This window comes from Stegodyphus dumicola, chromosome 6 (genome assembly GCF_044657685.1).
Source record: "Stegodyphus dumicola isolate Sdum_Otavi_A_Nest chromosome 6, ASM4465768v1".
NCBI lineage: Eukaryota > Metazoa > Arthropoda > Arachnida > Araneae > Eresidae > Stegodyphus > Stegodyphus dumicola.
The window spans coordinates 18109383-18136171 of record NC_140773.1 but is presented as its reverse complement, the minus strand read 5'-3'; the positions used below and the strand labels follow the sequence as shown (position 1 = coordinate 18136171).

At 33.1% G+C, this 26789-nt stretch overlaps 1 protein-coding gene across 2 annotated transcripts in view; it reads right to left on the bottom strand.

Moving 5' to 3' along the window:
• LOC118189879 (organic cation transporter protein-like) overlaps positions 1-26789 on the bottom strand; it is a 199943-nt gene that overhangs the window by 43335 nt on the left and 129819 nt on the right. For both annotated transcript variants that reach the window (XM_085818152.1, XM_085818153.1), the window contains 2 exons: positions 16299-16402; positions 2915-3069 (listed from right to left, as the gene is read on the bottom strand). In XM_085818152.1, coding sequence (XP_085674278.1) covers positions 2915-3069; positions 16299-16402 — 259 coding nt within the window. The remainder of the gene's footprint in view (positions 1-2914; positions 3070-16298; positions 16403-26789) is intronic.

Sequence of the window (26789 nt, the reverse complement as noted above, 5' to 3'; positions counted from 1 at the left end):
AATTTCATGTTATTGAATTAACTTGTGGGATTTCACCCTTTTATCTAACAACTAAATGTGGAAGAACCTAATGAACAGCTAAGCGAATAATCGCTTTAGTTCAGGAACAGAGGCGTAAACACGGGAAGGGTTAATTACCCTTTATTGTTCAAAATAAGAGTTAAACAGATAGCGCCTTTCTCGGGGCGTACAGCAAAGCCTCTATTTGGGCTTGAACTTAAAGTAACCAGAAATAAGACTTAACTAATGCTTAATTAAAACGATATAGCCGAAGCTATCAAAATTCTGAGTAGTTGGAGTTGAGGAGAAATCATGGTGGCAATGCCGAAATTCTGCTTATTTTGTTTGTGAATATCTGCTCTACAATGCAACGTGCTAAAATCATCCACACTAAAATAGTGTTATGTTTTGGTGTTTTATGTTTCTGGTGATTAAACGTACATGGTGGTGTTCACCAATGTTCATGTGTGCATTATGTGCATGTGATAGCAAATCCAGCGGTGCAATATTTGGATATACGGATTGGGGTATAACGTCTTAAGTGCTATACATCACTCATATTAAACGAACAGGTTGGTTCTCAGACTTTCCGCATATGATCAAAAAAACAATCGATGTTAAGGAAAATCGATGTTAATGAAACATTAGGATTACTATGAAATATTATAATCTATAACTATGCGATATTTAAGTGTGTAATATTAAAAAACACTAAGTATTTTTTATTGATTTCAAATTGCAGTTTTATTACTTGTTGTTTGGTTAGCTATTGTATATCTATTAGATTATCTCAATAAATGAATATTGGAAAATAGGTTTTATTCTTTATTAAATTTAAGCATATTCTATTTTCTTCGCTTACATTTTATGTGCATGTGATAACAAAGAAATTCATAATAAAACAAAAAGTTTCATCGCGTGCTATTTAACTTACTTTAACGTATTTAGCTTACTATCGTATACTATGTTATTTAAATTATTTCTGTACAGTATCAATCTTATTATTAGTTATTGATTATAAAAAGTGCATGAAATGATCATTGCAATCTACCACTATTCTAAAATGTAGAAACTAATAATAAGTAAATACATTTGCATATGATCGAAAGAAATGGTGTTGCGAAGCATCAGTATTACTAGTAAATACTGCAATCCATAATTATTGCACTTTTAAATGCTTACTATTTAAAAAGCGCAAATATTTTTTAATTAATTAGAAATTTTAGTATTTCTTGGTTATTAGATTTAGGTATATTTTTGTATGAAATATTTTTATCACATTTATTAACTACTTTATACAGTCTTTCATTTGCATATCTTGGAGGTATAGAAGTTAATGGTTATATTTTTTACTATGAAACGCGAATAAATTTATACTTGAGTTCAGGTAAAATACTGATTATGTTACCTTACGCTTCCTAATTTATCACGACAGGGGAAATTTTCATTGTCTCTGAGATTTAACAGAAATAAATGTGCTAATGCTGTTATAATCATAAACACTCTTTTCTTTACCCACATATATAGCTTTACTTTTATTTATGTCTGATTGAGTTTCATTTACTTAAAACCTACTATTATTGTTATATATTTATAATAACCACTTTCATAATTACTCTCACTTACATACTAAAGGATTAAGGAAAAAAAATAATGAAATCTAAAATAATCGTAACTTAGAATTTAAGTTATTTAAAAAATGTAGTTTAAAATACTGAAAATAATGCATATTTAGTCTAAAGAGAAAAAATTGTATTATCTTCTGGTTTTCAGGTAATGATAAAATAATTAAACTTTAAAAAATACAAGGAATACAAAATTTTAAAAAAGAAGCAAAATACATTAATCATTAAGCTTATTTTTCTGCATAAATCAATATGTAACAATAACGACGTTTTCACAACTGTTGGCAAAAAGGTTGAATTCTGCTAACATTTAGGCGTCGTTAAGACTCGTGATACGATGCTTTCACAACCAAAATATAACGTGAGAAAGACGCAGTAACGACGTCTATTCAACATAAACCTTATCTGCAAAGACGTAATAAACACGTTTTTGCAACAGTTACAAAACAGTGGAGTTTCGAAGACATCTGGGGGTCTTAAAAACGACATATTGTAACGTTTTTGCAACGACATCCACGACCAGTTTGCAACGTCGTTGCGACGTTGCCGTGCTACTTGGAGAAGGGTTAAGCGTTTAGAAACTGAAAATGAGCAGAAAATTAATGATATTTTATAGCATTTAATAAAATTTGTATTTATGTAGTTAATTATTAAAGGTCATTCTTTAATTAGTCTCTTTTATGAAGTTGAAGAGATAATAATCTCTTGTTTTTTTTTAAATTGGATTAGTAGTGCGATTATGCATTTAAAAAAACTTCTGAAGTGTAAAATCATATTCCTGCGATTATTTCAAGGGGCCTCATTTTTTACCCTAATGTTTTCTACGATGATGTTTTAAACTGCGAAGTTTTTGAACACGTTTATTTTCTATTATACTATATTAGACTACGATATTTTCTCTTTGCGTTTTTTTCCTCCAATGATGTTTTGTAAAACGATGTTTTCTTCTTGCGTTGTTTACTCACATTGGCAGATACTGAGAATTTACTCAGTATCTTCCAGTGTTGATTTTTCACATTATTTGTCCCAAAAAGTTTAATACTTTCTACACCTTCACAAATGTATTATAGATCATTATAAACATGTGCAAATTACCTTTTTTGGCACTGTTACATTTTTATATATTTATTTATTTATTCATCTAATTTAAATTTTTATTACGTTTCTTACGTTACTGTTCTTCCTAAACTAACGTTTTGAGCCTTATGGCCCTTAAAACTCTCTTCAGAAGATTCTATCATACATACATTCTAAACTTATTACGTAATTAAAGCAGGTATAATACTCACTTATGATGTACGGAAGCTGGAACACAGACGGCATGAGGCTGCCATTTATGGTTTTAATAACCACAAATGCGGTGAAGTTTGTCATCAGAACAGAGGCTATAGCAGTTACAGCTGTAACAAGGATTGTGATGAAAAACGTTATTTTTCGACCAATCCTAAAAAAAAAAAAAAAAAAAAAAAAAAGCATGTATTAAATCCCATTTTAAAAAAAAAAAACATAAGCACCTTAATATTTGACTTTGAGTAATAAAAGTTTTTGGAATTCCAGAATTCCTTTATAAGTTTTTTTGAAGAAATGATATAGTGATTCTTTTACTTTGAAATGTGTTTGAAAAGCACATCATTTTGGAGACTAAAAGAAAAATAATTTAAACAATTGTTATGTAACGTATCTTATGAGGTCCTATTTAGTTTTACTAATAGTTATTTTAATTTGTGAGCCTTTCTCTTTATTTCTCTTTTTTCTTCTCGCATTTCCTCGACAGGATGTAAATGAAGTAAGTGAACTAGAGTACTTAAACTGTCGGAACTAAGATTGTTATGCAGAGCATGATTTCGCTAGTGAAAGAGCACGTTTGTTAGTTTATCCTCCAGCTGTTAATCTTAGCAGCGGCTACGCTTTCTGGTCATCTGGATAGGATACTGCCAATGTAGGTTTCTGAGTCAGGTTGTTACATTAAATTGAATTGTGCAGTCTAGCATCTTTCCCCTTTAAATTTATTGTTACATTATCGTTTAACTTAACGTAGCAAATTTTATTAAGTGATTTTAAATCTAGCGCGCTTACATAAATTAGTGTGTGTTTGGTGTATTTAATTATGGCAAAGCACACTAGGGCTATCTGCCTAAGAGGAGGGATGTCTTGATGGAGGACTTTCTAAGGGAAACTGGCTCGTAAACACGTTACACATGGGGAAAACCACGAATACGCCCAAGCAGCCAGCCCGTTCGCGGGATTCGGACCTCTGACCGAACTACCAGTGTTCAGCGACTTTACCGCTCGGCCGCTGGTGGGCTGAGCTTACATAGAAAATTTCCCTTTATGAGGGGGGCTGGGATCTAGAAGATTTTCTCAATTGGAGCCACCTACTCTGTATGAACATGTGTCAGTACTAATCCATGCATTTTATACTTTCAAAATACACTCATGTCCATAAATTAAGGATAATGCAAAATCACGCAAAGGAAAAGTTAGAATTAAAACAAATTTGACTTATTTGTAATGCTTATTTATTAAACAAAAGGTAAAGAGCAAAAAAAGATGCTATATGTTTGATATTATTAAAAAAATTAGCGATTTTTTTCTTCCTGGAGCAAATTACAAAAAAACCTATTTACAAAAAACGAATATTACATGGTTGGTATGATTGTTAATTCATTGTATATCTCCCAGATGATGCGATATAGTCCGTACAACGCCTAGGCATGCTGAGTATCAAATTATCGATCTGATCTTGGGAGATATTACATCGCTCAAAAAGAATGCTCTTCGAAGTTCCGGTAGACATGGAGGAGGAGGTTGACGGGCTGCAACTCGCCCGCCAAGCACGTCCCACACGTGCTCTACTGGATTCAAGTTCGGTGAGAATCCTGGCCAGTTCATACGGGTGACATAGTCCGATTGAAGGCATTCGCTTGCGATGTTTGTGTTTGCACGGTGAGGACAGGCGTTGTCATCCATAAACACAAATTGTGCGCCCATGGCGCCCCGAAACAGACGTACATGTTGTTCCAGAATGACGTCCCGATAGATTTGGCTTGTCATGGTTCCAATTTGAACATGCAGTTCAGTTCTGGAACCCAGAATAATTCCACCCGAAACGAGCACTCCTGCACCACCGTAACGGTGTCGTTCAATGGTGTTTTCTTGGTTCTAACGGGTACCTGGAGATCTCCATATGAAAATCCGGCGAGAATCAGACTGCAACCTAAACCTCGACTCGTCGGAAAACATCTCACAAGCCCATTGTTGCGGTGTCCACAATGCATGCTCTCTACTTCAGGCTAACCGCACGCGACAGTGAGTTGCAGTAAGCGGAACGCATCTGACAGGTGTACGAGCATATAGACCAAACTGCCCTAAGCGTCTGTACAGGGTCTGCCTTGAAATTGTCGTACCAGTGGCTGAAGAGAGCTGACGAAACAGGTCGGAGGCTGTGCTCCGCCTGTTTCATTTGGCAGTAACTGCCAAATACCGGTCTCATTCGGCGTCGGAACCCTGGGGCGACCCGTGCTGTAACGCCTACTCACATTAACATCATCTTGGAATCGTTGCCAAAGCCTGGAGATGACACTCTGGGCAATTCTAAGTTCGTGTGATACTTCCAGTTGGGTACGCCCACATTCCAGACGGCCGATAATTCTACCACGTAAAAAATCATCCAAATGCGCCTTTTGTGTCATAACTCTTCGGTTATTGCACGGAAATGCTTATAAAGCGCCTGCGAACAATTTTACTTCTTTGCCTGTATTCCTTATATATCACTCTCTTACACTCTCGTCATTGTGACGTACCATCGGTGTCATCTGGTTACTTCCTGAAATTTGCATATAATTCTTGAAGATGTGTGTAGTGATTTTACAGGTGATATATTTATTTTAGAGTTCGATTTCCGCGTGACTCCGAATTATCCTTAATTTATGGACATGAGTGTAATACAATTAATAATAAGCGTCAAATGACATCACATAAAATACACAGTAAGCTGACATCTGTTAACTAATTGTAATAAATAAAAGGTTTTCTTCATCCTCTCATTGTCGTGTTCATATTCACAGTGCGAGAATTCGCAAAGTACAATCTCAAGTAGATCCAGTTACCATTTCATGATAGCAAAACATACTATATCTCACTATGTGTCAATAGAAATCTTGAAATTTCCGAATTAAATGAAGATAAGAGTAGCGGTATTATTTCAGGTGAATAAAATCTGTTGCGAAAATGCAGAAAGTAAAATATAAAGTATACTTAATTTTCAAAACAATTTTATATAATCGCAAACATGAAAATAATTATTTGTGTGTGTACTTATCGTCGTGTGATTGAATGTAAATACAATATGTTTTACATATGCTTTATGTCTATACAGAAATAAGCGAGTTCAAAATTTAATCGCGGATTTTTAAAATACAGAAAAATTTAACCATCATTTTTATTGTAATATCTAAAAATTTTCTAAATGGCGGGAAAAAATATTTTAAGCTGAATTTTTGGTGTGCTGATCATATATTGATGCTTGTTTAATTAAATTTTGACTAATTTTATGGTAATATCTAAATGCACATGTGTAAATATAAGTACATTAACTGATTTTGGTGATTGACTCGTCTTCGTAATCTGAGAGGTTAATGATAAATAAGCTTAATCAATGATTGCAGACAGGAATTGTACTCGATAAACATTTCGTAATGAATTATCGTCTATTTGCAAATGAAACAAAATTACTCTAGATGAAAACCATCAGAAATAAAGACATATTCATAAGGAATAAAGATATGAGAGAGATTTTTCCATGAGATATTTGTACCATTCAATTTTTAATTATCTTGCAAATTTAAGGAAAGAAAGAACATTCAAAAATAATTCAATTTTGTGTTTTTTAATTCCTTTTCCATTCAACGAGTCTATTAAAAATTTCTTATTATATGAAAACCTTTCTCTGAAATTAAAGTAATTTTTAATGTCCAATCCTTGATCTTATTTATTTTTCATTAAAATAACATTAATTATTTATTAAATGTGTTACTTTTGTGACTAATCTCAATCAATCGTGGGGTTTTTTTTTAACCCCACTAATTTTATCGGGCAATAAGTGACAAAATGCACCGGTCGTTTGCGTAAACCTTGAACGTATACAATTATAGTGGGGTTAATTCGCACTTCTGTGAGTATTCTGCCATACTAAAGCGTGCATACATCTTTACACGTTTAAAATTTGAGGCATAAATAAATGATTTCTGCGTTTACTAATTTTTATTGATGACGCAGATTTTGGATATTTAGATCTGTTTGAAGAGAATTGCCTCCAGGAGTATACTTGGGCGAAAATGCGAATAAATGGTTGTTAACAACTTTCAATACAAAATGTTGAATTATATACCGTATAAAGGCCATATTATATACGTTCTAGAATATTTTTTGTGATGTCTGTAAGAACGTGTATATGTTACCGTGAAAGACCGAAATTGGAGAATGTCGACTTTCACCAGAGAATGTCAACATTCACCAAATGCGTCGGTGAAAGATCGAATATTTCTTTATATTCTTGTATATTCGGACCCTCACCGGTGCATGTCGACAATCACAGATATGCTCTGGTGTAGGTCGAAAAGAGAGAGTATATGTACGTGCTGTCATTGCAAAAGGAAGTGTTCCACAAATAAATGCAGTTGTAAAAGCAAGGACCTCTTGTGCAAGTCAAAGTGTCGTCATAATAGTTTAAGTTGTTGCTTGCAATAAATAAGATTTGAATCACAGAATTTGGTAAGTTTATAACTTCTATTTTTTTCCTTTCTCATTTTGAATGTATTGTGTGTTTTAAGTTCTTATGTTCTTAAGTTCTCGTTTTAAGCCTCAAGTGCGTTTTTTCGAGACTGAATTACGGAGAAGAAAATATAATATTCTTATATGTTCAACAATCACCATTAGCACATGGTGAATGTCGACATTCAACGGTGTAAGTCAGAAATAAGAGTATTTGGAAAATATTTCGGACATGCACCAAGCGACTATGTGAATGTTGACATTCACCGGTGAAAGTCGACATTCTCCAGATTTCGGTGTTTCACCGTAACATATGTTTACAGTTCTACAAGAACGTGTACATGCACCATGAAATATATCCTAGAAATTAGGGTAACGTATTAAAAATACATAAATGAAGTACCAAAGGCATTTGGCATTAAAATCAAGAAAATACCTCTTTCTCATGCCAGTTTTCGAAAATTTGAACTTTCTTAGTGAAAGCCCTTACCGCTCAGAGGGTTTTAATAATTTCCGTTTATCCAAGGAAATGGAATAGTTTAGAAAAAGATAAATGTTCGAACATCAAAAATTTGTATATGTAGTTGAAATAAAATATAACACACGCATTGTTACCCTACGCTCTTAAAGGTTCTTTTATGTTCTTTTTTATACAATTCCTTTTTTTTATTGTTTTTGTTTTACAGACATTTATGATCTCTCGTATTGATTATCGTGAAAACGATCTACTTTCATCCATATCAGTGGCAACAGATGAAAACGACATCGCTCCGAGAATGGATTTCCGCAACAATCCCACCTAACATTCATCGTTGCGGAAAATTTTCCCGCTTCAAATAGTAGACAGAATTATTGTTTCGGCAACTTCATAAGTGAAATGTGTGTATCTCATTTCAGTATTTTCATAACAATTGATCATTACGAAGGTCAAAAATAAAAAACATTGGAAATTTAAAACTGTAGGTATTTCAATCGAAAATATAGTGAAGATGTGAGGTAAAAATATTCTACGTAAATTGGCATAATATTTACGCACTCCATTTTGAACCACACTTTTTCTTTCTTCTAATTTCAGAATATTTTCAATGTAATAACATTTTTCATTTCAATGCAATAACAAACCCCTTTTTCATTTTTCTACTATTTATATACAAACTTAATGGATTTTATTTTTGAATTCTTCGAACTTATTTTCTACATTAAGTGCACGCTTCTGCACAGGTAAATTTATTATCAATTACCTTTGGATGCCGTTAGCGTGACAGCGCTAATCCTTAAAATTTCTCCTACTCCTTGTGTTGGTACAACTTTACTAGAGCTTTTCTAACCACAAAAGAAAAAAATCTGATGTGTACACCACATGACTTCCTTGTACGGAATATTAAATTATATGCATTTTTCTTGCATTTAATTTAAACTTACTGGATTGAATTATATCTACTTCGTCGACAGCGCATAAACCACAATAGAATAAATGCACTCTTTAAAATTCACTATATTTGTTTACCATAGCGACACTCTGGCTAGGTTCACTTAACAGTATTATATTTCGTTCATATTATATAACTCAGAATGCACAAAATTTATATCATTTAAAGAATTATCGAATCATTGCCACATGTTCTATTCAAATACTGTAATAAAGCTAGAACGATGTATAAAAGAAATTAAGCAAACAAAACAAAAAAGAAACAGTTTTTCACAGACGATTGAGTATTTCTCCTTCAATTAATTCAGTTCTCACTTCGCGACAAGGCAAAAATACATAAAAAGTCAAACTATCTGTATTAAAAATTACGAAGTCAATCTTAAACACTTATTTCCTCGAAAAAATTCCAGAAAGGAATAAGCATGATTTAATTCGCAATAATAAATGAAAGCGTTATCTTTGTTGAAGCTAAGTTTCTCTAGATTGGCAACAAATTCACTATCCTGCTGTTTCAAATGTAAACAAGCAATGGCCGCCATCAAAAAAATTATTAGGCTTAGCGGCACTTAAACAACTTTAAAATTGTTGATAATTCTAAAAATATTGCATACAGATTTACTAAAGCCTTAACCGCAGCTTAACCGGTTAAGGATAAAAACTTTAATCGGAAGATAAGAACAACATAATTCAATCATTTTTAAAGCAAAAAATGTACAATTTACAAACATATATAAAACTGAAATCTGAAACTGAACTGAGAAAGAAACTGAGATCCCTGAGCCGGGTAACAGAGTGGATATATATATAAATATATTTATATACGTTTGGTGCTGCCGATTGCAACAAAAATATGGGGTGCACATCTACGTATTATAGCAGTCCTATATACAAAATTGCAACGTTCTGAGTCTACTCGTTTTTGAGTTATGCGAGATACGTACGTACGTACATACGTTCGTACAGACGCCACGAAAAATTCTCTTCAGAATTCATTTTAAAGCAGTTTTATAATTTTTTTGGAGGAAAAGAGTATTTTATTCTGTCCTTACGTACAGATATGACGCAAAAACATCGTTAAATTGCATTCGATAGCAGTCAAAATGGATATTTTCGTTGAAATATGCTGCCTGAAACTTTTCGCGATTACAATACTTTTTTTTTACTTAGTACAAGGAAGTAAAAAGAAACCGGAACACTTACAGTAAAAGCATTACAGTGAGCGTTCTTCGGATCCAAAAATGAGAACAAATTACACCTGACAACTATCTAAATATAATGTGGTTAATTACAGTTTATTCAACTGGAAGAATACGGAAGGCTGGAAGCATAACCAAACTTGAGAGAAAGCAAACTAGGAAAATAACTGTAGTGCAATAGTTTAAATACAATACAATGGTTTAGTGTAGTTCAATGGTTGAATAAAGCATGTTTTCTTTCCACAAAAACAAAACTGGTGAACAATTTTTATATCTGCAGTAGTCTATCTGCTAATAAAAGAAATGTTCGTGAATCTTAAAAGACTCCACAAATTAAGCATCTTATCCACGCGTGATGGCGAAAGACTGTTGAAGGCAATTTAGAGTTTAATGACGAAACCAAAACTAATTACCATCATTAAATCCACGAATATATTTATTTTGTTTTCTTTCCGTCAAAACACTTATTTCTCACGTAATAAAAATTGCTTGATTTAGAACAGTTTCTTTGTGAAACAATCACAAATAGTACAAACAAACACTGCACGAATAATCAGTGTTTATTTTACCACGCCTCAGTGACTTTCGTGAATGAAACTATTTAACTTGCACAAGAAATAACGGAAAAGACTATGAACTGGAAACTATTTGTGATGCCTTGCGGGAAGATATCACGATTAACAGATTATTTTTCATGCATATTTAAATAGCTCAAGAAGCAACGTAATAGTTGGAAAAGTATTTTTAATGTTGTTTACCTCTTGCAATCGTAGATCCATGAAATAAAACAATTTTTTTTTATTTCTACGTATCAAAACTTTGCGCTAGAATACCATCCTATTTGCTTTTGCATTTTTCCCATAGCGTTTTTCTTGTTTATTTGCTTCTGTCTGTGAACATTTAGTATGATTTAGTTTATTTGTAGAAAGAGATAAATATTTAACTATTAAAAATTTGTACATGTAATAAAATAAAATATTATGTGTATTGTCACAATACACTCTTTAAAGGCTTTAAGGATTATGTTAGTTTTATTAACACTTAAATTTTGAGTTAAAGCTCCTTTCCTGTCGATTCTTAACTTACGACTTCCGGCCAGAACGTAGTTTCAGAATCACGTCTGAATACATAATGAGGAAGAGCGGTATTTAACCGCGAAGTTCTTCGGTCTTAGAGAGAGAGATGCCAGGTATTCTGTCTGCACGCGTTCGCCTTTTTAGGCTACTCTCTCATAAGCTATTATTACGCTCGGCCGTACTTTAGGCCGAGCGTAATAACGCCAGTTTTCCAATGGGGGTGCCTTTATAGTCATTGCAATAGTTTATCTTAGTGTATCAAGGTCAGTACATATTTAGCACCTAGACAATACGATCACAGTTATGCATATCAAAAATGGCATAACTGGAATTGTTGAACTCTGTATGAACTCTGACCCAATCCACAAACTTTTCATGAACTGTCAATGAACTGTTACACTATGAACTGCTACACTGTCCTAAAAACATCACATTAATATTACAGTAACTTAGCCAAGATAATAATGTTTAATGTTTTTCCATTCAATTCTATTTGTTTATTTGTGTTTATTTGTGTACATATATTTATATTTATAATTTCGCCATCAACTGTTATGCATGGTATTGTATTGTAATGTCATTGTCGTCAGCAACTGTATCTCCAGGCCATGCTCCGTACTACTAGTTCTCTATGCCCTAATGATTAACGTTTCAATTAACACCGATGCGTGGCGTAAGTACACCCTGTGGAGGTGTTCATCTCAAGACAGTTAGTGTGAAGAAGCGACACCAGTTCTGCCTATGGCGATGTGTTGGTGCTTTCCACATTTAGTCCTGTCCTGTCCTGTACTTTAGGCCCTTGATAGCTTCGCAGTCTATTAACGTTAAGGGGCCAACTCGGTTAGAATATTGATATATCTCTTTAGTTAAGATTAGTTTAGTATTACTGTTAGTCTCTTAAGTTTAAAGCCCAGGTGACGGCTTTATTGTACACTCCAAGACGGAGTTTGTTAAACTTTAGTTGGAATAATAAAGGGTTACTTTACCCTTCCATCTTGTTGTTTCCTGTCTCACGAACTGAAGCCATTATTCGCTTATCAGTTCTTAAGATTCTTCACGTTCAACAGTAACTCAGCATTACACTGTGAGGAATCCTACAAGGCTCTTTTAGGTTCTTTTTTATGCAAAATTTTTATGTTGTTTTTTTTAACTCTTATGATCTTATAAGGTAAATTTTCGTTTTATAACAGTTATTTTAATTTGGAAAACAAGAATAGATGGGAAAGTTATTTTAACTTTCCCATCTATTCTTGTTTTCACTTACAACTCCCTACCAGAATGAATTTCTAGAATCGCACTGAATGCAAATAATTTAGAAGAAGTATTTAAGGAAGGTTCAGTTCAATTTACTTCGTGAGAGAGAGTTAGGAATCCAGAGTAGTGAGTATTTGCCTTCGGGAGAAGTCTCTCTTGAAGATGTTACGCTCGGCTGTATTCTTACTGCCTTTTGATATTCGCCGGCTAGTTTAAATTAAGGGCCAACTACGTTAGATATTTAGCTTCGACTGAGTCTCTCTTAGTTAGTTTATTTCTTATTTCTCATTCTGAGTTTAAGTCCGAGAAATGGGCCGACTGTTATCTTACTTTCAGGAAGATAAAAGGTAGTTGAACCCTTCTTGAGTCTACAGCTTTATTTATTTGAACTCAGCGATAAGTCCTGAACAGTTCACTAGTTTCCTCAACGTTTATCTTAAGACTAAAGGAGTGAAAAACCTTACAATCTCTATAAATTAAATTATTTTTACTTGCTTGAAAAAAGAGGTCGCCTTTTTTCAGCATCGTTTTCTAAGTCCATTTATTTTGTACATTTTATAAGCATATTACAGTTTCTAAAGGTCTTGTTGTTTAAAATACATGTTTTCCATTTAGAATTTCAGGGTGTCCAGGAATCCGAAATTAATGTGTTTATTGCATCGTGGTTTATACGGTTGGAAAAGAAGTGCTCTAAAGTTTTCTTCATTGGAAACACTGGCACGGAACGGACTTGACCTCTTTTATATTTTCGTGCCTACATTACGAAAATGATAGAACTAGTTGGCACCAGTGATGCTTTCGAATATTCAGAATGAGATAGAGCAGCGTTTCTCTCTTTTTTTTCAAGTGGGAACCACTTTTCTGAATCAGAATGTTCTGAGGACCAGCTCATTCTTGTCCTTTTCGCCAGCAACTTCTTAGCATGTTTTTTTTTTACCAGTATAGTTTTAAAGTATAATTAATTAGTCAAAAATATTAAAGCCAAAAATAAAATAAATGTAAAAATTTATTAGCCAAAAATTAAATGAGTGTAAAAATTTATTAGCCAAAAATTAAATAAATGTAAAAATTTATTAACCAAAAATTAAATAAATGTAAAAATTTATTAACCAAAAATTAAATAAATGAAAAAATTTATTAGCCCAAAATTAAATAAATGTAAAAATTTATTAGCTAAAAATTAAATAAATGTATAAATTTATTAGCCCAAAATTAAATAAATGCAAAAATTTATTAGCCCAAAATTAAATAAATGCAAAAATTTATTAGCCAAAAATTAAATAAATGTATAATTTATTAGCCAAAAATTAAATAAATGCAAAAATTTATTAGCCCAAAATTAAATAAATGCAAAAATTTATTAGCCAAAAATTAAATAAATGTAAAAATTTATTAACCAAAAATTAAATAAATGTAAAAATTTATTAACCAAAAATTAAATAAATGAAAAAATTTATTAGCCCAAAATTAAATAAATGTAAAAATTTATTAGCTAAAAATTAAATAAATGTATAAATTTATTAGCCCAAAATTAAATAAATGCAAAAATTTATTAGCCAAAAATTAAATAAATGTAAAAATTTATTAACCAAAAATTAAATAAATGTAAAAATTTATTAACCAAAAATTAAATAAATGAAAAAATTTATTAGCCCAAAATTAAATAAATGTAAAAATTTATTAGCCAAAAATTAAATAAATGCAAAAATTTATAAGCCAAAATTAAATAAATGCAAAAATTTATTAGCCAAAAATTAAATAAATGTAGTTAATGTGTAAGGTTTATTTATGTTAATTAACCAATTATTTTTACTTTCCGAATCTATAGTGTCATTTACCTCTTTCCATTTTCTGCCAGAATACAAATTATCTCGCGTGTGAGGGTTTGAAATTTGTTTTAATCAGAGCGTGTTCAACCTGCTGAATCTCGCCGACAGTGCTATCACGCCGGTGTAGGATAAACGCATTTCATTATATCTGCGTAGATCTTGGCTAATAAAGACTTAGATTTAGTTTTAATTAAAAGTCTACATTTTAGCTCCTGCCATAAATGCTGGCTGAGTTGTAAGCACCAAGTGTGCTTTCTGTTCAGTTTACTTAGTTTTAAATGAAAGGGTTTTTTTTACACCCTTCATACGTTTATTTTTGCTTATCTAGACATAGCGATAAGTCTTTTTAATCTATGTTGGAGTCTTGATTTGATGTATATTACCAAAACATGTGAGATTCTACAACTCATATAAATAAGATGGATGAGACTACAGATCCTTGTGTAGTTGTTCTATATTTGGATGTATGCTGGAAACCTGAAGTCTGAGATCAGCACTTACATCAAGTCAAATTCGGTATTTTGTTTCTATTTGAGTTTAGTGATGAAATCTTTTTATCATGCAGGCACGTAGAAGCAAATCTCAATGGAAGATTTGGTTTTGAATGAATATAGAGAAACTACTAAATAAAAAGGTATAGCTCTTAAAAAAAAGTAGTTAACAAATAAAATGGCATAAAAAATACAAAATTTATCATGCAAATCTAAACAGTTTTGAAATAATAGTATTAGTTATAAATGAAAGAAATGAAATTTTAGTAAAAGTGAAAAATAAGAAGCCAAATGATAGTAGTAAATGAAAAGTAGTAATATGAAATGTATAAATAGAAACACATATGAAAATATTAAATAGTAAAATGAAAAGATTTCAAAATGGGATTTCATAAGGCAGCAGATATTAAAAATCTATGGTTGCAGACTTGTAGTTTGGTTTTTATTCTAAATCTGGAAAATTTTGTATAATTTATAATACAACTATAATAAAGTAATAATGATTTAGTTTTTAAAGTTAGAGTAATTTAATAAGATTAACTCTTCTCCTATACAGTGCTTAAACTAGTGTAGAATAATCTTCTATTAATCTTCTTCTAATTCTTAATATTCTTAATATAAGCAATTCTAATTCTTAATATTTTTAATATAAGCAATTCTAATTCTTAATATAAGCAATTTGTAGCAATTCTGAAGCAGTAATTTCTAAGTTGTGATTGTATTTTTGATTGTGTCTGTTCTATACGTAACTTACAATTGATATAACTTCCAGTTTATCGCAACTTGTAATAGGAAGTAATTAAGATACGCCTTCGTAAATGCATTTATTTAAAAAAATCAAAATATTTTGGAAGAGAATTTTCATTTGAAATAAATAGTTTTTGCATTCCTTCTATCCTGCGTAAAATAACAAAGTAACTATGCATTTCAGTTCTTCTATCTGAGTTCTGTTTGTTTTTATGTGATTACGGCAAAGCCTCAAGGGCTAACTCTCTAAGGGGAGGGATGCATTTGTGGAGGACCTTTCTAATGGAAACTGGCTTGTATGCACCTTACACATGGTGAAAACCACGAAAGCGCCCTTGCAGCCAGCATGTTCGCGGGATTTGAACATCAGACCGAACTACCAATGTTCAGCGACGATACAGCTCTGCCCCTGGTGGGCCACTTCACACTAAGAGTTGCCTACCGTTCTATCGTAGTAATCTACCGTTCCATTTCACACCCAAATTTTCCTCTTAAATTAATATCAATGGGATTACTGCAAATATCTTAATAATTGATTATGTAACGTGAGCCCACTAGGGGCCAAGCAGTAAAGTCACTGAACACTGGTAGTTTCTATATGGGTTCAATTCAAGGAGAATAGGCTGGCTGCGCGATCGTTTTCATGCTTTTTCCTATGTGAAACCTTTAGAAAGTTTTCCTTAGAAAGTCCTCCGTGAAAGCATCCCTCCTCTTATGCAGATAGCCCTAGTGTGCTTTGCTGTAATCTCAATATACCACAACTAATATACATTATGTAAAGTATTAGGAAACACTAATTTCTCATTTTCATACAGAAACATAGCTCTAAATATTATTTAAATTATTACTTTAGCAGTAAATGTAATATATTGTTCTTACCTGTCTGATAGAGCTCCGTAAATTGGAGTTCCAATAATGCTTCCAACATTGAACATCGTTAGAATGAAACTTTTGTAATGGTCATCGTTACAAACCAAGTCCCACTGTTTGGAAATATATAAAACATTATTTTACGGACAGTATTTAGATACAGGTAAAAGCATTCGATAACAAGCATAACATTTCCTGAAAAGATATAATTAGTGTAATTTCCATGATTAATCTATTTTCTTATATTACTAAAAGTACATAAACGAATTTAATATGCTTTTAGAAAAGACTCATATATACAATTAGAACTGATATTTACAATTTCAATTTAACATGACGCAGATTGCATGTACGTTAGTAAGTGAGTACAAGATCGATAAATTTTGCAAAAATTATTATTTGCGTTGAAAATAAAACGCTATACAAAGCTATTTTCTATACCTTGAACGTTCGTTAATCTGATTTTGGCGAACATCAAAAGTATATGATATAAGGAATACAGAAATAAAAAAATCTTTAAATTAAATCTTTAGAATACAGTACCTTTCTTCGTAAAAAGGCAAATCGAAAAGATAACAGTAATTTAGTGAGAATGAAAGTTACTGAAGCATAAGTATATAACCAATGTAGACAAATGAGTGCTATTTTCTTACCTTCAGTATATCAAATTTTTAATACTTAGAAAAAAATTTGATGGGAACATCACATGACTTCCTTTTACGTCTATTAAATTATATACATGCTTTGCTGCAACTCGCTTAAATTTATTTCCTCGAATTATTCTAAATTTTTTAACCAATTCCGCAAGGCAAGCTGAAAGTGACATAAAAAGTTGCAAATTGGAAATTAAATACCCCGGTTAGTTCTTTTAGCACGAGAGTCAAAGTTTTTTATCTTATTTTTTGTAACGAGAACATAACTTTTCCAAGTGTAAGTATAAAAAATGGGGGGCTACAGTAAAAGTTAATTTTCGTTATGTCCAAAATTAATTTCTTTTAAATAAGTAAATGCCGGGTTATGAAATCTTAAGCTGGGTAAAGGGAGGTGAGTGTTCATATATATATCATTTAAAGTAAAGTAGAAAAAACAAACGATTAAAGACCTATGTGGTCAAACATTTTGCTCATTGTGCTGCAAAATTAAGAAAATTAAAAGAAAAATTCTAGTACGCATGCTAAAAAGCTGCATAAATACAGTGGTTCCGTGAAAACTTTAACATAAGTAAATTGGTTGCAATGAAATGTGTTAAAAGAGAAAAATACAACATTTGATTATTTACAAGTAAAAATCAACAATAATAGTAAACTATATGCTAAACTAATTAAGTATATTTAAAACATAGTAAAAGTTAATCGAGTTAAAAATAAAATTAAGAAGAGGTAAATGGTCGATTAGCCCAATTCGAAGTTCACTATGGCACGTCAGGGGAAATATTTTTTAATGAACTTTGAACTAAGCTAACTCCATCACGCGTTTCGCCGAAAAAGACAACTGAAACTGTACGCGAACATTTTTCAATTAATTAAATAAACTATGTCAAAAACTTTAGTCTCAATTCTCTGTTCCAATTTCCCGACGCGTCCGCTTGTATTAACACATTAAGGTGTAATAAAGAAAATAAATAAATAATGGAATGAAAATGCTGATGTACAGAAAAAAATAAATAGCTATATGCTATTAGTCAAAATATACAAGAACTTATGGGTGGACCTGCAAGCTTAAAGAGTTAATACTTTGTAAAAGTACCGAAAATTATTTTTAATTCAAAACGGAAATGATAATAAAATAGACGAATTGAAGCAAGGGTCTTATGAAGATCTATATATATATATATATATATTTACATAAAGAAATAGAAATTTAAAACTAATCTTTTACAAAAACCAAAATTTGAAATCCTGGAGAAGACCAGAGTTTTCGGGTTAACTATTAAGATTAAAAATATACATATAAATCGTTCATCAACTAATTCTGGATACAAAAAATAAACTAAAGCAAAAAAGCAAGAAAGAAACAGATTGTTTAAATGTAAGCTATTAGTTGTAAGTGGCTTAGGTCTACTTTAAGTCTTGATTTAGTGTTTGTTACCAAAACGAGTGAGACTCTACATAATGATAAATAAATGTGGGTTAGTTAGACAATAATACGAAAATGCCAATTTTTTATTTATATACTGACAGTCAAAAGTATTAGACCTTTGTAGCTATGTGCATCTTAAGTACGATGCCTATAATCAAAACTGAATTTAAAGATTTATGCATTACTTTAATAACAGCGTATGCTTCCTTTTACATACAATGATAGTCCTTTACAGAAACTAAAAATTTGCACAAAATAAAAATAATTCAAATGAAAATCAAATGTTGAAATGTTTCATAGTTTTGTCAATCAAAAAGACACAACATCAAAAACGAGACGGAGTTTGAAATTAAGCCAAACAGAGTTTTACGGGCGTTATTTGTTAAAAGTCTTCTCTACTGCTACTACTGCTGTCAAACACTAATCCCCCTTGACTGAAAATAAAACGAAACAATTTTGTTTTAACAAAAGAATTTTGACAAATCGTATCGCCCACACCTTGTCAAAGAAAAGGCATTTCAAGCAAAACAGGAACTCCTTCATTGAGTTGGTAATATGCGCCATACATTAGTTACGAAAGCCAACTAATTACAGAGGGAATTCCACCCAATGGATACCTAAACTAAAATACCAAGATGGAAAACCATTGTTAACAGCAACCCACAAATAAGCTCATTTATTTTTGGTTAAAATTTCCAAGACATGGACTGCTGATCAATGAAAGGCTACCATATGGTCTGATGAATTCAGATTTTACGTGTACTCAAATGAAGGAGACGCAATTGAGGGATTTAAACACATTTAAATGTAAGACCGTTCAAACATCTTGTATCACCTCGTATGAGCTAGATCTGTAACGTCGCAAATTAATTTTAATGGCAAGGAACTAGGTCCAGAACTATGAATCAGTATACATAACATAAGAATGCTGGGAATTAAGTAATTCCTTTTGCAAAATATTTACAAGATTTTTATCAATTAAGGTTCTTATGGTTCGACATTCCTACGGTTCATAGAGATAAATCTATTATACTTCAGCATGAAGAGCGTGAAGAAGCTTTAAAACAAACACAAAAATAAACGTTCTCAGAAACAGCATCTCAGAAGTTTCAGTGAATTGTGAAATAAATTTTTTCTTAGGTTGTTCAAAATTTGATGTCAGTTATTTTGTAGAGAATCTTTCTTTGTGGTACACTTGGGAAGCATATCCGGGATAGTCCAAAATTCAAATCCTAGCGAGGGTATCGTTCATATTTCGTATTTTAAGCTTCAAAAACCTAATCGTTCTACAAATTAAATGACCTTGGCTAATCTAGCATATAAACAATTAAGTGATTCCTTCATGTGGTAATGCAATTCAAATATAATTATCAAATCAGATACAATTTAAACAATGTTATCAAAACCGTGACAACTTACTCTCCTAAATTAATATCTTAAAGTCATATTTTTAACTTTCTTGTATCGCATTTTTATCCTAATTAAAGGGAACATTATTTTAGGTAATCTATTGATACTATATCAGACAGCAAAATTTTAAAAAAATAATCGCATAACCATATTATGCAGATGTATTTACACCACAATGCAAATCTATGTTCCTTAAAATAAAATAAGTGTTTCTTTTCTTAATGTTCTTTCTTACAGAATTTACATAAAGTGTGTTCGGTCCCGTTTAATGAGTAATTGCAATAGATTCGTCATTTTTTTTCAATTAAAAAATAATAAATTGAAAATTGAAATAGCAAAATTGAAATAGAAAATGGAAAATTGAAATAGCAAAATGGTTCTCATCTTTGCTACATCTAAAGCACTAAAATAAATTTAATATTCACCATTTAAATCATACCTTGTAGAGACATTAGGTTTTTTTTTTTTTTTTGAAGCAGGAGACACGATAAATGAGCAATGCCTTCACCTGGACTCGAACCACGGAGCTCTCGAATACGCGCCGAGCATGCTGACCTCTACACTACGAAGGCATGCTATGAAGGCAGGAAAGTACCTTATATATTCCCCCCTTTTAAAGGGCGAAGAAGGCGTGAAAAGTACATTATATACTCCCCCTTTTAAAGGGAATTAGGGGATCCAACCGCCAAATCGCAGTGGTGGAGAATCATGATCCACCACCTTTTTTTATTCGGGCGCCACTGTAGACATTAGGTATTTTTTGAAGCAGAAGAGAGGAAAAATGAGCAACGCACTCGCGGGGACTCGAACCGCTGACCTCTCCAATGCGCACCGAGCGTGCTGACCACTACACCACAAAGGCATGCTAAGAAGGCGGGAGAAATACCTTATAAACTTTTTTTTATTTATTCATTGTGTGCTCCACCTTTAGGCACTATGGGAAAGGGAGGAATGCCTCGGGGAGGACGTTTTAAGAGAAACTGGTGCGTATTCACGTTACACATGAAGAAAACCATGAAAGTGGTCCGTTCGCTAGAATTGGAATCCCGGTTCAAACTACCAGTGTTCAGAGGCTTTTACCGCTCAGTCGCTGGTCCCATCCTTTTTTTTTTTTTTTTATCCAAAGGGTTGTTTCGAAAGCTTTCTTCTAGAGATGGTTTTTCAGTCTATCTCAAAGCATCATTTTCAAATTTTTGTTTGTTTGTTATAACAATATGCTTAGGTTTCTATTAAGTCTATTAAATAAAATGCGATTAAGCGGAATTTTACGGTACTCACATTTCGTTTCATCTCTCATATTTGCGTCTACTATAGGAATTTGTACTACACCCATTCAGCTTGATTTAAGTTTCGGTGTATGTTAAATTTCACAACCAAACCAGGAAATGCTGCGGGTTTTGGGTTCAAGCAAACCACATAAAAAAATCCAAGCCATTTCAAGAAAACATAAGAGAGTTCAGCAACAACCGTTACGTAATAACAATAATAGGACTTTTAAAATTATGTAAATGCTAAAAAGAAAAGGCTGAATGAAAAGTAAAATAGTAGCAGTCATCAGATATGACCCCGTTTTTACCTGCAATCTACTCGGAGCAGGTTGATAGGGCCAGAGGTCACTAACACAGATCGTTCAATGGCAAGGCGGTTACGAGTTGAGCTTGACACATATTAGTGAGCCAGCGTGGACGTGAAAGCAATTGCCCCTCAAAGCATTTCCTTTTTTTCCTTCCTCATACATTTCGCTTTCATTTAATAATATGTTTGGATGTATTTTTCTTAGCGTTTTATGGCGTCTTAAACATCGTGATGATAGGAAAGAATTCTCATTACTAGGTCAAACAAGAGATATTCTCTATCCTTTATCACGTCTTACCAGCTTAAAGTTGCGTAACGAAATATCATAGTATATAATGGCTTGCAAGCCAACTGAGCTCACATTTTTAGTTTGTTGTTCTTTATTCTTAAACTTTAATGTACAAAAACAATAATTAATGCAGATGTGGTAACCATAGTTTTATGCAATACTTTTACATGTTTCCTTACAATCATAATTACTACTAGATTGCTTTAATCGTTTTCCTTTGCTTTGCAATTCAGAAACTAATCAAAGCTACCGGTATTCAGTTACTGGCTACTGGCATATAATATTGTTATGAGATCTCTAATCTCTGCAAACATTTACGAGGTCCTATTCTACCCCGAAATAATTTAAAACGTTCATCAGTTTCTTGTGATTTTCAAGCGGTCGAAATACTACCAAATTTCTTTTATAAATATTATGCTTTTATAAATATTATGCTCAACCGTTGAAAGATTTTGTGAAAACGGAAGGTCAATATGTATAAAAATTAAATACCAGGTTAAGGAAAGCTATGTTGCTTCTGACCCAGAGTTCAGATTTTATTTCAAAGGCTGAAGAAAAAAGTTATTAAGGGGACTCATACACCTTAAACCCCTCATGATCTTCGAATATGTGACTGTTGCAAGAATTGGGATATTTTATTTATTTTAAAAGCAATTACTTCCAACTTTTTACAGCTGACTACATGATATAGCTGCTTTGGAAACTAGTAACCAGAAAGTTTGTGTTGCGACAAATATTTTTGTAATTTAATCCCCTTTGTGACAAAATATTTTGCCATGTTTCCACCTTGCGCGCATGATATTTTAAAAATGGCTAATGGTACATATTTGAAATTAGATGAAATTCTTCATATGGGCGCTATTTTATAACTGAACCAACAATCTCATGAATATTTTAATATTGAAAAATTTTATGGACGAAAACATTACAAATTTTTTTAATAAAATATATTTTATAAACTCAACTCAAAATAAAATAAAAATTTAACATGAAATTTTTAGAATTTTAGGTTCACAGTAGTTTCCAGATGTTATAAAAGCTAGATATTAAATATGGAATTAAATTATGAAACAGAATGTTTCAAACTGTGCGCGCAAGTTGGAAACATGACGAAAAATGTTCTCACAAAGCGGATTCAATTATAAAAATATTTGTGGCAACACAAACTTTCTGATTACTATTTCAGAAAGCAGCTATATTATGTAGTCAGCTGTAAAAAGTTGGTAGTAATTGCTTTTAAAATAAATAAGTCATCCCAATTTTTGCGACAGTCACCTATTCGAACATCTTATGGGTTTTAAGGTGTATGAGTCCCCTTAGTTGAGGAGTGTGACATAACAGATTAATATACCAGCTTTAAAATGCATTTGGAAGGAAAATTTTTCTTAAGTTATTTCGAAGCTTACGATATTTAATTACATTTCGATTAATGTTTTGGTAATAGAATAAGAGTTTTTTCCTATGCCGGGCACTAGCCATTCGTCACTATAAGTAGTGGTAATTTCATTATGGAGGCACCTAATGGGCGGTTACCTCTTACGATAGGACAGACAATTTACATCCAGGCCTTCTTCGGGATTCGAACCCGGGCCCTTTGGTATCGCAGTTGGCTTCCCTAATCACTTACAGATTCAGCCTCAAGCCTCGCTGCGATAGCTGGAATTCGTTCTCGCAGTCATATCGTCAGCAGCATTAGAGACATTCTAACAGACATGCCTGCTTCGCAAAGACCCTCACTCATCTGGGTGCTCGCTTATACGAGAATAGAAAGAAATGAGAGAGCAGATGTTGTCGCGAAGGAAGCAGCGGATTCATCCACTTTGCGAGAAGTCCCGACCCTTAGGCCAGTCTCGGACCTAAAGAGTCGGACATTCCATCAGCTCCTAAGAAGATGGCAAGAACGTTGGGATCAAACCTCCACGGGGAGTCATGTTTACAATCTCATTCCCAAGGTCAAGACAACAATCCAAATTAATAGCAATTACATGACGTATTTCCTCACTGGTCATCGGTCCTTCCCTTCACACCTCTGCCGCTTTGTCTTGAGAGAGAATGTTAAGTGTGAATATGGGAAGGAGGGTCATCCAGACCATTTTGTGTTCTCCTGCCCACACACAGCACTTAACAGCCTCAAGCAACCAGGAGCCAGATTCTGGCCAAATTGGTTCCAGAATCTACAAAGTAACAGAGTTGCCTAGTGGAAACTAAAAACAATAATTGACTACTGTACGAGCAATTACTCTTCTGACACTGGAAGATAGTAGCCATAAAAGTCTATATAAGCTAGTTCAATATGTCAGCAACATAGTATGTGATATGTACAGGAGTTGGACAAAAATATGGAAACACCTTTAAAAAAAACATGTTTCTTTGCTTAATATGGTGTAGGAAACCCGTTGGCATCCAAAACAGCTTGCAGTCTTCTCGGAATCGATAAATACAGTTCCTGTATGTTTGCCAAGGGAATATTATACCATTCTTCCTGCAAAACGGTGGCAAGTTCAGATAACGATGTTGGCGGTGGATAACGAGAACGCACTTTCCGTTCCAATGTACTCGTAGATAACAAAGGTTCGATAATATTCAGGTCTGGTGGCCAGGGGAGATGGGACAACTCATCCTCGTGCTCAGAAAACCAGTCCTGGACAATGTGAGCTGTGTGAATAGGGGCTTTGTCGTCTTGGAAGACACCACCACCATCGGAGAACAAAGTTTGTACCATGGGATGAACTTGATCGGCCAAAATGTTCACATAAGTCTTGGCAGTCACGTTCCCTGACACAGTTATCATGGGGCTAGCAGAGAACCACGATATGGCTGTCCAAACCATAACAGAACCCCCGCCATGTTTCACTCTTGGTAACAAGCAGTCTGTATTATAGGCTTGAGATGGCGTTCTCCAGACGTAAACTCGGCCAGAAGTGGGAAACAATGTGAAAGAAGACTCGTTAGACCATATTACTCGCTTCCACTGCTCTATAGTCCAGGCTTTATGACTTAAACACCACCTTTTCCTGTTGCGGGCATTAGCATCACTGATGAGTGGCTTCTCAATTGCAGCACGGCCAGCAATTCCCTGTTTATGAAGCTCCCTTCTAATTGTTTTGGTACTCACAGGGTTCGGTAACACAACATTCATTTCAGCAGTAACTTTTGCAACTGTGGTCTTCTTATTTTTCGTCACAATTGCCCTTAATAATCATCTGTCACGATCACTCAGGACACACTTTCATCCGCGTTGTGATTTAGCAGATGATGTTTTTCCGCTTTTCAAATATGCGGAATAAATCTTCGATACAGTACCTCTTGAAACACTAAACACCTCGGCTACGTTGCTTACGGAAGCACCTACATACGTGCTCCAACAATTTGCCCACGTTCGAAGTCTGTTAACTCTGACATAATGCAATGACAACCTCACATAACAGTACTTCGACAACTGAACTGTTTAGCACATTTACGAAGTTGTATAGGTGGCGTCAGTAGTCAAAAACGCCAGCGCCACCTACATATTTCATTAAAATCAATCTTTCTTTTCAAACATGCATTTCACAAGGTGTTTCCATATTTTTGTCCATCCACTGTATGTTCAATATGTAATTTTGTATTTATGCTGTGCCAGGTTTTCATACACAAAGTTCGTATTGTATCTGAATGCTGTAATGTATCTGTACATGTTTATATCTTTTATTTATCGTACCTAATTTATACTAAGGATCACGCGTACCTGAATGGCATGCTTCTTGTAAACTTTAACTATCATTATAATGTACATGTATAGATGTATATATGAATATGAGTGAGAGTATGTATACTTTTATTTGTTTCGGAATATATATGTATGTAAGTTTATCTGAGTTGGTGTTTCTATGTATAAAGATATATTTTGATTGTACTCTTCTTCAAGTACCTTGTATGCACATGTATATTTCTTTGTACATGTTGTACTCTTCTTCAAATGCCTTTTATGCACATGTATATATTTCTTTTTTACATTTTGTAAATGTCGTCTGCCCAGGGCTGCAGCCTGGTGGTTGACACCCGCCGAGTTGGTAACCAATTCTGCATGGATATATCTATACCTGGGTCGGAAGCCAACTCAGCGGCTTACTCCCCTAGTCACTGTATGGTCTGGGCGGTGGTAAAAAAGAAGTAAAAATATATAGACAAACTGGTATGAGCTGGACCAACTTTAAATGGTCCACCCGAAAAGGAATGCCCAAAGATTATTGCTTGCTTGCTTGTGGTTCGTCTTGATTGGGTTTCTTGCTAAGTGTGCATAGGATGCATAGGATTGTTCAGGTCATCTACGTGTTAATGTGTCTATGAAAGTAACTTACACTAATTATCTTTTCTTTTAGACTTAATCTTATAATCTAGATTCAAATTTAAATGACTTTTCGGCAAATGTTGCGGCAAAGAAAATGCAAAAGCAAGGGGCACATTTAAAGCAAAATAACGTCAAATGGAAATGGGTTATAACATTGCACAGCTATTATAATTTTAATTAACCAGTTATTTATAATACCAGCTTTACTATCACTTAACCTTTTTCTTTCCTCACCAGAATTTAAATCAGCTATAGAGTATTTAAGTTGAGGACTTTGGATTAGGACAGGACATGCTTCTGCGTCTCGAGGCCACGTTACTAAGTTTCGCGAGCTCTGATAAGATTGTAATTCTTCGGCTTATCGTTATTGCTGCCGACATTTTACATGTTCGTAATCTTTGACGACTACTACATTTGGTTTAACTTTTGAAATTCATTGTTATTTTTAATTACATCACCAAAAGCGGTGGCTGATTTTTAAACACGAGACGTGCATTTTATGTTCACGTTCTGATTTAATAAAATGGTCGTTTTAAACCTTTTTAAGACGCTGTTATTACTTCATACCAAACGATAATTCATTCCGAGTATGAAGTTTGATTCTTGTTTATACTATCAAAGCAGGTCAAATTCTATGACTGTAAGTGTCAAAGAATTTTAGTAATATGTATCTAATTACTAAAATGTTTTATTAATAAATTGTTTTCTAATAAAATTCAGCATCCTACGGGCTTGAAAGGAAGATAATAGAAATGCATTACAAATTACATTTTCAGACACACTGATGACGTAGACTCAATAATTGCACCAAAGTGCA